Consider the following 12763-nt stretch of genomic DNA (forward strand, 5'->3'; position numbering starts at 1 on the left):
ATTATATTAGGATGGCTTCCCCTGGCAGCAGCTACCTTGTTGGGATATCCTATCAGCAGCTGTTCTGATGCTATTTCCTTTGCTCTAACATGAAATACATATAATTTTGTCATGACAAGTTCTTTAATGTCCTTCCTCTGTTTGCAGTACTAGAAGGAAAATGTAAAAAAAGCTATTCTTATGATCATACAGAAATAGTGGATTATAAATATTTTTTACTGTGTTCTATATCACATCTGTGCAAGAATGCAGAGAAATGCAGTCTTTCATCTCTGTTGCAATAACTGTTACACATAAAGGAATTATCTTATGGATGGCTGTGTTGGTCACTGTGCAGCTTTCTCTTACCAAAACCAGTCTAACAATGGAAAACTTGTATGCAGAATGAGCCATTAAAAAAGTATTGAAATGGTTAGTTAATCATTGGTGCAAAATGATGACTGCTTGGCTAATTGGTCCAATTAGCTTCGAGGTGCCGATACACAATGACAGTTCCAAACTGCAGGCCAAGAACAATGTGAAACACAGTTCTTGGTGCTTCCTTTCTGCTGCCTCTTTCACATTCCCTACTGCTTGGGCTGATCCATACCTGTTTAATATCCAGAAATCAAAACACCATAGGGCTATTAAGGTTTCAACAAAGACATTCTCATTTTGAGTTCAGTGTAAGTCTCTGTGTATTCAGGATGCCTAGCATGTAGTAAATATTTATGATGAAAATTCGTTGCTTGAATATTTCTTCATGTCTGTATATTGTGCCAGTTAGAGTTAGAATGGATATCCTCATCTGTGGAGTAAAGTTCTGCAGGAAATAAATTTTTTAGTAATTGAATGGAAAAAAATTCATATTGGGAAATTGTTTTCAGGCTAGCTCAGTTAGAGTAAGCTTTTTGAGCAGTTTAATTTGAATTCCTTTTCATTAAAGATATAAATTAAACTAAATTTCAGGATGACATTACTTGGACACAGAAGATTGAAATTACTCAGAATGCCAGAATTAAATTACATTTCAACCACATTTTCTGGTCAAAATTTTATTTGCATTCATAAATAATTTTGGTTGTTTTTGCCCTTGTTTGATTCCAGTACTGCATCTCTCTTGCTGAAGGTAAAGTACTGGATATATCTACTCCATAGCACAGTTACAGAGCAATGAAGACTTGAGGGTTGGAACTTGCCAACTTTTGGGAGTAAGCAACATTTCAACATTAAAAAAAAACATTGAAGAAAGGAATTTTTAGCCTGAACGTAACTTCTAAAACCCTAACATAATACATCTGTGTGTTTTGTTATAACATGGATTCAGACTGCTCATAAACATGCACCAATGAAGTAAATGGGAATTTTGCATCTGTCTTATTGCATAGAATGTGAAGTTGGATTTAAGATGTGGGTTATCAGACTTTTAATCCTAATTTAATTCCTCTTTCCTTATGGTATAAATTATGCAGATGTTAAAGTTGGTTGTAACTGCCATTATTTCTTTTGCTACTTAATGAGAAGAAAATCAGAATAAAACAACTAGAGAGAATAAACTGCAAAAATAGCATGATCTATAAACTCTGTCTTGCATATTTTCCTCAGATACACATTCACTGGAATTTATACCTTTGAATCACTTATTAAAATTCTTGCAAGGGGCTTCTGTTTAGAAGATTTTACGTTTCTCCGTGACCCATGGAATTGGCTAGATTTCACTGTCATTACATTTGCGTAAGTCTTCTACTTATTTTTTTTATTAAAAATTCTTTCTGGTAGCATGAGATTAGTGACTAAAAATTGCCTCATATCTTGTCAGCCAGAATATTTGGAGCCTGGACTTCCTGCAGTTTCAATATGTTTCTTCTACTCTTTTACACATTTTAGTATTTCTAGCCAAGCATGTGCTGCGGAGGCCAGCATGGTGTGCCAGCCCATTAGGATTGTGAATGCCGTCACCCTGAACTGTTCATATCCTGTCTCCTTTCTGCATACCAGAATTAAAGGAATCCTTTTGACTTCCTGCTAATAGCTGATCAGATTAGTTTTCAAACATCGAGTCAATGTGATTTATTATGATAAAACTTAATTTAATTTTATGGCCGGAAGTATATTTATAACACAGGCAAAATGTGGTGAACGGTGAAAAGGTCTTGCTCAAAGACCCAAGCAAATAGAATAAAATCTGCCTCAATTCTGAGTAATTGTGATTTAATCCTACAGGTATGTAACAGAATTTGTAAACCTAGGCAATGTTTCAGCTCTTCGAACTTTCAGAGTATTGAGAGCTTTGAAAACTATTTCTGTAATTCCAGGTAAGAAGTAGTTGGTGTCAGGTGTTAGGCCCCTCGTATCTCCAACTGTTATTTGTGTGCTGTCATTGTGTTTGTGTGTGAACTCCCCTATTACAGATATGTGACAGAGTTTGTGGACCTGGGCAATGTCTCAGCGTTGAGAACATTCAGAGTTCTCCGAGCTTTGAAAACAATATCAGTCATTCCAGGTGAGAGCGAGGTTAAACACCGAGGCTGACTTTTGTTCTACAAAGGCTGTACTCACATTTTCAATCATAAGCCTTGTTTGCTACACATTGTCAACATACCAAAAAGCAGGAATCAAGATGTAATTTATTTAAATTGATTCATGCTTGTATTAATTGTATTTTCTTCTCAAAAAAAAAAAATCAGCCTTTGAGTTTAACAAATTCTTGCATGAGATATTTGCAGTAAACAGCCTATGTGATTTGCATCTTATGACATCAAGCTTTCCTTTATATGTTTTAAATATAAGTTAATTTTAAGCTTTCATACTGATGCAAATTTTCTCATTTATTGGAGGCACTTGATATAGCAACTTAATTCAGTTTTAAGTTATGTCAAAAAAAACACCAAACTCTAAAGGATAGCATGGGCCATGCATGGGGTATTGTTCCAAAGATGTCTTTCTTCTCCAAACCATCACCCGTCATATATTGTAACAAGATTATTATGGTATCATTTCAATGTGCACATATAATGTCTTTACAATGGGGTTACATTAATATAGAATACATTGCAAAAGTTCATAAAAGAAAGGTTTGGGCAAGAAGCATCAGCAAAGGCAAACAATGCTATTTTATGTAGGGTTGAGATATAGCATGAATAATAAAATCACTTGTTTTGGCAAAAACAATGTGTTTGGTATTATCTATTTTTTTTATATTTATACTATAAAATAAGTATAAATTTACATATTCTCAATCATCTTTCCAAATAATAGGGCTTTTCTTTAAAATTATTGTGTCACAAATTCCTAGTCTTTTTGCATGATATCTTTATCAGGAAAAAAGTCACATGATTTTTTGTGAGCGTTTATTATCTATTTAACATCATAATAAAAATCTTTTCTCTTTGCAGGCCTGAAGACCATTGTAGGAGCCCTGATTCAGTCTGTGAAGAAGCTCTCAGATGTGATGATCCTGACTGTGTTTTGTCTGAGTGTATTTGCACTGATAGGGCTGCAGCTGTTCATGGGCAACCTGAGGAATAAATGCCTGCAGTGGCCTCCAGACAATTCTACTTTTGAAACAACTGTTATTTCCATCTTTAATAGCTCTATAGGTGAAAATGGAACATTTATTAATGCAACAATGACAATATTTAACTGGGATGAATACATCGAAGACAAAAGTAAGAGTTAATTATATTATCTACTGCATTGATATTCTGGTATTGATTCAGATTAGAGAACATCAGTATCTTTCTCTTGCCTTTAAAAGTGTGTAATATGGCCAAGAGACATAAAAGCACTCATTTCTCTCTAATAAATAAAAGCACTGTCATTATATAATTTAACATTCATAACATTATATTGGGTAGCAAAATATCTTTTTCTTTCACAGAACACGACTTTTAAATTAAAATCACATTGCAGCATAAACCAGAAAATTCCATGCTAGCTTCAAGCCTCTTGAAATAGTGTGACAGTCCTAACATGGGATCTGAAATGTAACAGCTAGGTTAGTGCAAGGTAGTGCCCAGTCTCATAAGCCCACATCTGAACATCAGCTAGCCCAGGAATCCTGCCAGAGCACGTAAGTGTAGAATTAAAGGAATTGTTGTTCCTTCTGGAGTTGGGTGAGTGGCTTTGCCCCACATGCCCTTGCACAACATAGACACTCCTTTAAGAGAATGCCAGTGATTTACCCCAAGATTCTTTCTTGCAAAATAAGAACTGGATTCCAGATTGCTGTCTTTTAAGTTGTTTCTTCTCTTTGAAAAATCAAGAACTGAGCACTTTTTTTTTATTTTGTACCTCATAATACACTATTTCCACCATTTTAGGTAGTTAATGTTACTATTGTGTTAACAAAACATCTTTAAAAATTCAGATAGAATGACTCTGAAATGTTGTTAATCTCTCCCATTTATCTGTTCAGCCTCTTCTATTTATTTTAGTGTTTTTAGTATATTTAATGTATTCATAATTAGGTGTTACAGGTTTTTAATAAAGTCTGTATGTATATTTTAACTGATGACTATATCAATGAAAGTTAGGAAACCTCAGTTAAGAACTAAATGCTTTTAGATCCAAGTCTTATTGCCTCATAATCTTTTAATATACTTATCATCCCAGCATGCTCGAAATATACAAATGTCATGCAGAAATTTTGGATGATAACCTATTCTTAAAGCCATCTGAAGAACAGATTCCATTCCATTCCCCTTTAGTTGTTTCTGGTACTATGTCACACAAATAGAAAGGGTTTTTTTCTAAATATCTGACCTACATTTTCCTAATTTCTGATTGAATATATTACTACATCTGCTCTGGACTAAGATAATCACAGACTACTTTATATTAGTCTTTATACAGTTTAAAAACTCTTATTCTCTGCATTTCTGGTCTTTCCTAAGGCAAGTAATCCTATTTGCCATTTTGCATTTTCTATACCTATTTTCATTTTTTATTCTTTTTTTCAGTCTTTCCAGTTAGTCTGTTTTTTTTTTTTTTTTCTTCTTCTTCTTGTTTTTATTTTGCCTCTTTTTGTTTGCATGGGGGTTTTTTTATGAGATCCTTAAACTGGGTGCTAACTCCTCTAGCAATTACTTCTGATTTTTAACTTTACCTCATTCCATACATGCAACATTCCTGTTAGCACATTTCAAAATTAAGTAATTTTTATATCAGCACTGTATTTGTTGATTCACAAACAGTTTGTATTTTGTGACAGTTACTGCATCTTTTTGTACAGTGGTGGCTGCAGCCACATCCTGATATTTTGTATTTACCTATTTGATTTTGCCCTGTCAAATGTAGCATTTTCCACTTGTCTCTATTGGAATAAATCCAATTGCTTTTGGACTAACTTGTCAATTTGTAAAGGTCATTCTAAATTTCAAATGCCTTTTCTCCTAGCCTTATGTCTTCAGAATACTTGATGCATTATTTTTCTATTGTTTCGTGTCTTGAGTTGGTAATGAAACTTATTAGAAAACCATGTCTGGCATAGATGCCTGGGAGAGGTTCCTTAATGAATTGACATTGTATCACTGGCAATAGCTCTCTAAGAACTTTTTTCAATTGTTTTGTGATATTTCCAGCTAGAACACATTTCCTTTATTTGTATCTGGAAGTGTTATGTAGGACTTGTACCCATGACTGTTCTGTTATAAAGCTGGCAGGAGACAGGAATAGTTTTGTATATGGCATATTTTCTACAAACTCATATTTACTGTTTTTATTGATTTAGCATTATTATTTTTGTATTAAAAGAGTCTTGTTTGTTTTCCAAAGAAGCGGACTGAAAGTGGAGCTGTGCTACAAAAGAATGTGGATTAGGCCCACAGAGGGTTTTGCAAGTTCTGCTTGGAGCCTGTGGGCATTTTTAAACTTCTTTTTAAGTAGGGGTCACTCACAGGCTGTGACTCTGTGGTCACCAGAATGTCTGAAAATTCATTGATTTCTTACATGATATCTGGGACTAGAATTGCAGATATATAAATTATGGACATAATTTCTCTCTCTTTAAAATAAGCAGATTTTATGCTGCCCCTATTGTATACTGGTGGTGACAGAGTAGAAGCAGTCAGTAGGAACTGGTTGCAATTCCCTGCTTGCCTGTTTAGCATTAGCCCTCAGTTAGCTCATGCCAGCTAAGTTAGTCCATGCCAGCTGGCAGTGAATCTCACGGAACCATCTGCTTCCTGAGAACAGCCAGAACATACCTAGTTCTGGCAACTTTAGCTTAATGTGCCACCTGACTGAAAAATCTCCATTAGAGATTCCCATTTTTACTTGTGTTTAAGAATCACAAACTAGGAATTGATGGCAAAATGTGTTTCCTTTTCTGCTACAGAGGAAGAAAAATAAAATAAAAAATAAGAGCGTGTTGGGGGTTTTTAGGCCTTCTGTCACTTTAAATTATTTTTTACCTCATCTTAATAGATAGCCTAAATGTTCAAGTACAGATGTTGTACTTGAATTCAAGTACAAAATTCAAGTACAAATGTTCTGCTACAGAATTTTGTGTATTAGTTTTGTGTAAGGTACCATAAACACCTGGTTTCTCCCCCAGCTGCTCAAATCAAGATCCAATTAGAGATTTCTTGAACATGTTGTGTTACCACAGAATCAATGGGAGTGGAAAAGACCTTTGAGATCATCTAGCCCAACCTCTGACCTAACACCACCTTGTCAACTAGACCATGTCACTGAGTGCCACATCCCGTCTTCTTAAACACCTCCAGGGATGGTGACTCCACCACCTCCCTGGGCAGTCCATTCCAGTGCCCAGCCACCCTTTCTGTGAAGAAATCGTTCCTTATGTCCAACCTAAACTTCCCCTGGCACAGGTTAAGGCTGTGCCCTCTCATCCTGTCCCTGGGTGCCTGGGAGAGGAGACCGACCCCTACCTGGGTACACCCTCCTTCTAGGGAGTTGTAGAGAATGACAAGGCCCCCTGATCCTTCTGTTCTCCAGGCTGAGCACCCCGCGCTCCCTCAGCTGCTCCTCACAGCACTTGTGCTCCACAGCCTTCACCAGCTTCAGTGCCCTTCTCTGGACCTGTTCCAGCACCTCAATGTCCTTTCTAAACTGAGGCGCCCAGAACTGGACACAGTACTTGAGATGTGGCCTCACCGGTGCTGAGCACACAGAAGAAACCTCATCCCTAATAGTTCAAGTTTTTTAAAGGAATACTTGGATAAAATAATATGTAATTGATAATTATAAATGAATAGTACTAAATGTTCTATATCAAAAGGCACGAATGAGGTCCCAGAATTGTTCTCATCCTTTGCTTTATTTTCTTGGTATTTTTTTATTTGCTAGCATACACAATTTGATATTCCCCTTGTATCTTATAATTTGGTTAGATTGCCAAGAATTAACTGCATAACTAACTTTTTGTTTTCTAAAGAAAGGCTAACTTGAAGATTCTGTAGAAAGTAATTTTCCTGTCAAAACAATACTTTCCATGTTTTTTTCATTCCTAACCACTATATATTGCAGTTGAACAGTTTGTTAGCTCTGCTAGTTTCTTTCAAGTGTAAAAGTCTATATAATTGCTCAATTTTCATTAGGCATAAATATTATATTTCTCATCACCTTTTTGATTTTTTTAAAAGGTCATTTCTACTTCTTGGAAGGACAAAATGATGCACTGCTCTGTGGCAATAGCTCAGATGCAGGGTAAGAAAATGATCATCATTTTTCATTAGGCATCAAAGACAAATAATAAGCTACTTAGAATAGCTCAGGTAGTCAACTTTAATATCAACTGTAGAGTTGCAAATTATCAATGTTTTGCATTTGAAGCTATACCTAAATACAACCATCTCTGTGATTTGAATTTACACAGGCACTTCTATCAGCCTCTTGGGCTACTTTTGTAAAGGTAATCACATGAATGATCTGTGCATAAGTGTTGCTGCCAACTTGCTAACAACTGTTTATCAGCCATGCTACTTGGTGTTCTTTTGTCCTGATGGAGATGTGTTATGAAAAATTGTGGGGAAGGGTAGAATACTATTAGTTATATTACTTAGGTATTGAAATATGATTAGGAAGTAGAATTAAAAAGTAAAAATTAATAAGCTATATATTTTTATCTTAGATATGTAGAATGACGTTTTACTTGTTCATAATTTCATTAGCAACTGGTACTCCTGAACAATTTTGTTTTACTGCAGCATATCGTAATATAGAGTAGTTGTTAAAAATAGCATTTCCTCTTCTTTTGTAGTCAATGCCCAGAAGGATATATATGTGTGAAAGCTGGTAGAAACCCCAACTATGGCTACACAAGTTTTGATACATTCAGTTGGGCATTCTTGTCACTGTTTCGATTGATGACTCAGGACTTTTGGGAGAATCTTTACCAGCTGGTGAGGACTTATTAAAATAAACAGCACCATCACCAATACCATTACTACATAGTATTTGCATAGTTATTTTCATTCACTTGTCCCTAAGGCCTTTGGAACAGAAATTGTCTTTAATTTTATATATGTAAACTGTTGTCTAAAACAATAAGGCCCTTATTCGTGATTTAGGTTCCCATGTGCTTCTTAAATACATTATAGGGAATAGCTGTTATTTTATGAAGATGGTTAAGCATTATTGGTTTTTTTACCTAAATGAATACATGAATTTAAGTTGTCAAAGTTTCTTACCCATGCATGATGTAAAGAGATGCTATGTTTAATTGATTTGCAGTCTAGTAAAAATATGTTTTGTTTGAAAAAGTTACACCTTGTCCCTGAACTACAAATATCCTTACTTGAAGGACTGTAATTTTCTCCATTGTAACATTTTGTATAATGCACTATTTTTGTGGCAGTGTAGTTTGAGACTGATGAGACAGGAAGGTAAGATGCTGATCAGTGGCCCCACCTACTGTTAAATTTAAAGGCTGTAATGTAGATGTATAGATTCTTACTGGTATAAGTTCTGAGCTATTCATAATTGGATTTACCTTGACAATTGTAGACACAAAACTTTTTCATATGTATCTAGGATATAATGTTATTTCTATAAGGAAAAATTAACTGAATAATCTTGTGCTAACATAAATCAATCTTATATATCTAAAGTATAACATAGAGATTAACTTATTATACAACAGTAGTTAAAGTCTTTTTAAAGAGTGTATTATCTCTTTTTCTCCAGACACTGCGTGCTGCTGGGAAGACATACATGATATTTTTTGTTTTGGTCATTTTCCTGGGTTCTTTCTACCTAATCAACTTGATCTTGGCTGTGGTTGCCATGGCCTATGAAGAACAGAATCAAGCAACAATGGAAGAAGCAGAGCAGAAAGAGGCAGAATTTCAGCAAATGCTGGAACAACTGAAAAAGCAACAGGAAGAAGCTCAGGTATCCCTGTAAAGTAAAATTTCTTCAGTCCATGCATGACTGTTAACATGTGCTTTAGGTCCGCATATGAGAAAACTTTTATTCCCCTACTTCTAACAATATATTACTTTGCCTCATCAATTTCTTCATATTGTAAACAATCTCTGATGTTTTCCATTGCACTGGTTTTGCTGGTTTGATTGTACCTGTTAATTTTGTGACAAAAATAATAACCAAAAAGCTAAAGCACTGGGTTTTCAAATTGGAGATGGAAATTAACTTTTTATTGGAGCACTTAAAAAGTTGCCCAGAGTGCTTGTGGAGATAATCAAAAGCCATCTGGATATGGTCCTTGGGCAACCTGCTTAAGGTGACCCTGTCTGCTGGAGAGGTGGACATGATGACCTCCAGAGGTTCCTTTGCAACCTCAACCATTCTGTGATTGTCTGAAATGGAGGTGGAGATGTGGAAAAAAGATCCAAAGAGTAATTGTGCTTATATAAGTAACAGAAGCAAAACTATTGTACGTGATGGTGCTTCAGCAATTTTAGTTTTTTTTTCTACTCCCTTCAGCAATATTTGGCTTTTTTCTACTCCCTGCCCATCTCTCACAGCAGAAAGACATAATTTTAAAGAGAGTTGGGAAAAGTGGAGAAACTGAAGAAAACAGTTTGATACAAATATAATGATTACATGCCGCTTTGAAATTACGTTTCATTTTTTGAAGGCTCTCAAATCTTTAATAGAAAAATTTATATGTCTTCTCGGCATGTGGCCTCATAGAGAAGAAGTTGAACTATGTCTTCCATATAGGCACATGACTAAAGGCAGCAGTCAGTGTTTTTTGTTTCATTGATCAATTGCTATGTGTTGGGGGGAATTGGGAGATATTCTTTTTCTTGTTTTTTACCACGCCTTGTAAATAAATGTTAATGAAATGCTCCACATGTGTTGAAAATCAAACAGCAACAAGTATGTAATAGTGGATAGTTTAACACAAATCTCTGATTGTTATTTGCAAAGCTGACATATCAGCATTACACAAGATCTTCAATAGACTAGGGAGTATTCAAAACCCATCAAAATGTTATAAGAAAGTGTTGGTTCCAGTTAACAGGGATTTTACCATTTGTTTGAGCCTTGATTCTTTTTTTTTACATAGTGCTTCAGATGAAAAAATCATTGCAACATATTGCTTCAATCTGAAACAGATGTTTTTTAGCTTGTTTTTTTGACAGCACAGTTTTCCCTTGGGTTACTCTTGCTCTTGGTTTATGGAGCATTGGCAAATTATGGTTCCTGTAGTATTTCACAAATTACACTTCTTATGATATGCTGGGGTTGGTGAAGTGAAACACTGCTTTTATTTCAAAATAATAGTTTCTTTAAGAGTGGCAATAAATTTGAAATAGTGAGCAGGGTATGTATTTGTATAAATGCTGTAAATTGCACATGTGCTTGTGTGTATAGGCGGCGGCAGCAGCTGCAGCAGCTGACTCAAGAGATTATAGTGGAGTAGGTGGAATAGGTGGATTCTCCGAAAGTTCTTCTGAGGCATCAAAGCTGAGCTCAAAGAGTGCTAAAGAGAGAAGGAATAGAAGAAAGAAAAAAAAGCAGAAAGAACAGTCTGAAGGCGAGGAGAAGGATGGGGAAGAATTTCACAAATCGGAATCAGAGGACAGCATCAAAAAGAAAGGTTTCCGATTTTCCATTGAGGGGAATAGATTGACATATGAAAAGAGATTCTCTTCCCCACACCAGGTACCATAGTATTATTACCTCTTAAACACCTTTTTTGTCTACTCATCATATAAAGAAAGCACTGTATAGCAGTTTGGTTAATTCTTGCAAGATACCAGAGATTCATTAATATCCTAAATCAAAGACTAACCAAGTAAAAACTTGCAGCCAAATATGAAATAAGAATTTGAGAGATTTTGGTTTTACTCTGAATTCCTGTGTGAAAAATCAAAATTACATATACTAATTAATAGGAGCTGTATTTCAAGCTTCTTAGTTAAAATGTACCTATCTCCCCACCAAGTTGGATGTATTCAGCATGATGAGTAGCTTCAAAACAGGGTGCATACATACAAAATGTAATGTTTCAAATGAGAAGAATATTAAAATTTGGGATGCTTAATAGAAATTAATGCTCATGTGAAATTTAAGAAATTAATTGATGTGAGACCATTAATTGTGTTATCTTAAAGAAGGTGGAAATGTGTGTGGCAAAGTGTCTCTGCATGTGTTCTCTTACATTGAAACATCAGTGACTCAGAATGCCATCTGCATCTCCCATCCAGACATTTATTTCATTTGATAGTTTTGTAATGTTATCTCCTACAGTTTTCAAAGCTCCTCTTCATTTGCCCACTTCTCACTCTCCCCTTAGCACTGCAAATCCAGATCTCACATACATTCTCTCCTTTTTCCACCCCTTTTTGTGCCTCTATATGCTTCTTCCTTTTATCTCCATCTTCTCGATTTTCCCTGGTCTTCATGACTTGCTTTCTCCCTCTTTTTAGTCATTATTACTAAACTCATTCCTGCCTTTTTAATCCTTTTCTATTTCTGTCTCTAGAAAGTTTGTTTCATCCCTTAATAGGTCATGAGTGTTCGTACTCTCTTCATGTATTGTTTTCTCCAGCCTCCCATTCTCAAAAAAGCTCAGACCTCTTCAAATAGTATTTTCTTACTAAGGACTGTCATCCTTAGACCAGACTGTGGTGGGAATATAATGTTTCTGGCTTTCTATTTCTGCCAATCCTTCCACTCACTTCCTAATGTATTTCCTTTCTCAATAGTAATGTATCCTTCCCTTCCCCCCACCCCACCTCCTTGGTCTGCCACTGTTTTATGTTGTTAGCTGTCTAACTAATCTCTGTGAGGCTTCATTGCTGAATTTAGTTCATGATTCATTCTGTTCCTTATACAAATTTCCACACATGTCAATTGACTTCAACTTCATGTTGAAGATCCATCTGATCCCCTAGGTGCATATTCTTGCCTATCTCTTCATTCAAACTGCAGCCTTATTCAACTGCAGCACAATTCATCCATCTTGTAAGAAATTAAGCATTCCTCATACAAATTCTTGTTCTAACATTTTCATCTCCAAGTTCATTTACAGTTGTTTGACTATGACAGTCTAGAAATCACCTCCCCTCTGGCTTTCCAACCCTAGTTCCTTTTCAGTCTGGATTCTAACCACTAAAAAGAAATTCCACTCACCAGCTTTTAATACCATTTTCCTAGAAAAAACTCAGGCTTATATATAATCTTTGACTTTTTCCTTGGCATTTCATTTTCTTTCAATGTAAATGACCATTTTATTCCTCTTGAAATCTTATTCTTCCTAATATTCATAACTTTTTCTCCTCTCAATTCTCCTGGTTTAGTTGTGCTTTAGGAGATCCTTTTACCCCTTTGACAGTTTTCCAAAGGA

The 12763-nt window shown here is 35.4% G+C and overlaps 1 protein-coding gene across 4 annotated transcripts in view; it reads left to right on the forward strand.

Moving 5' to 3' along the window:
• Window positions 1–12763, forward strand: part of SCN2A (sodium voltage-gated channel alpha subunit 2) — a 73469-nt gene that overhangs the window by 26336 nt on the left and 34370 nt on the right. For 2 of the 4 annotated variants that reach the window (XM_063162024.1, XM_063162026.1), the window contains exons 5-11: window positions 1585–1713; window positions 2203–2294; window positions 3375–3647; window positions 7587–7650; window positions 8204–8345; window positions 9130–9336; window positions 10786–11076. In XM_063162024.1, the coding sequence (XP_063018094.1) occupies window positions 1585–1713; window positions 2203–2294; window positions 3375–3647; window positions 7587–7650; window positions 8204–8345; window positions 9130–9336; window positions 10786–11076 (1198 nt within the window). Of the gene's footprint in view, window positions 1–1584; window positions 1714–2202; window positions 2295–2390; window positions 2483–3374; window positions 3648–7586; window positions 7651–8203; window positions 8346–9129; window positions 9337–10785; window positions 11077–12763 lie in introns of all 4 variants that reach the window. The other 2 variants (XM_063162025.1, XM_063162023.1) reach the window with 1 other exon arrangement.

Source organism: Melospiza melodia, chromosome 8 (genome assembly GCF_035770615.1).
Source record: "Melospiza melodia melodia isolate bMelMel2 chromosome 8, bMelMel2.pri, whole genome shotgun sequence".
Classification (NCBI taxonomy): domain Eukaryota; kingdom Metazoa; phylum Chordata; class Aves; order Passeriformes; family Passerellidae; genus Melospiza; species Melospiza melodia.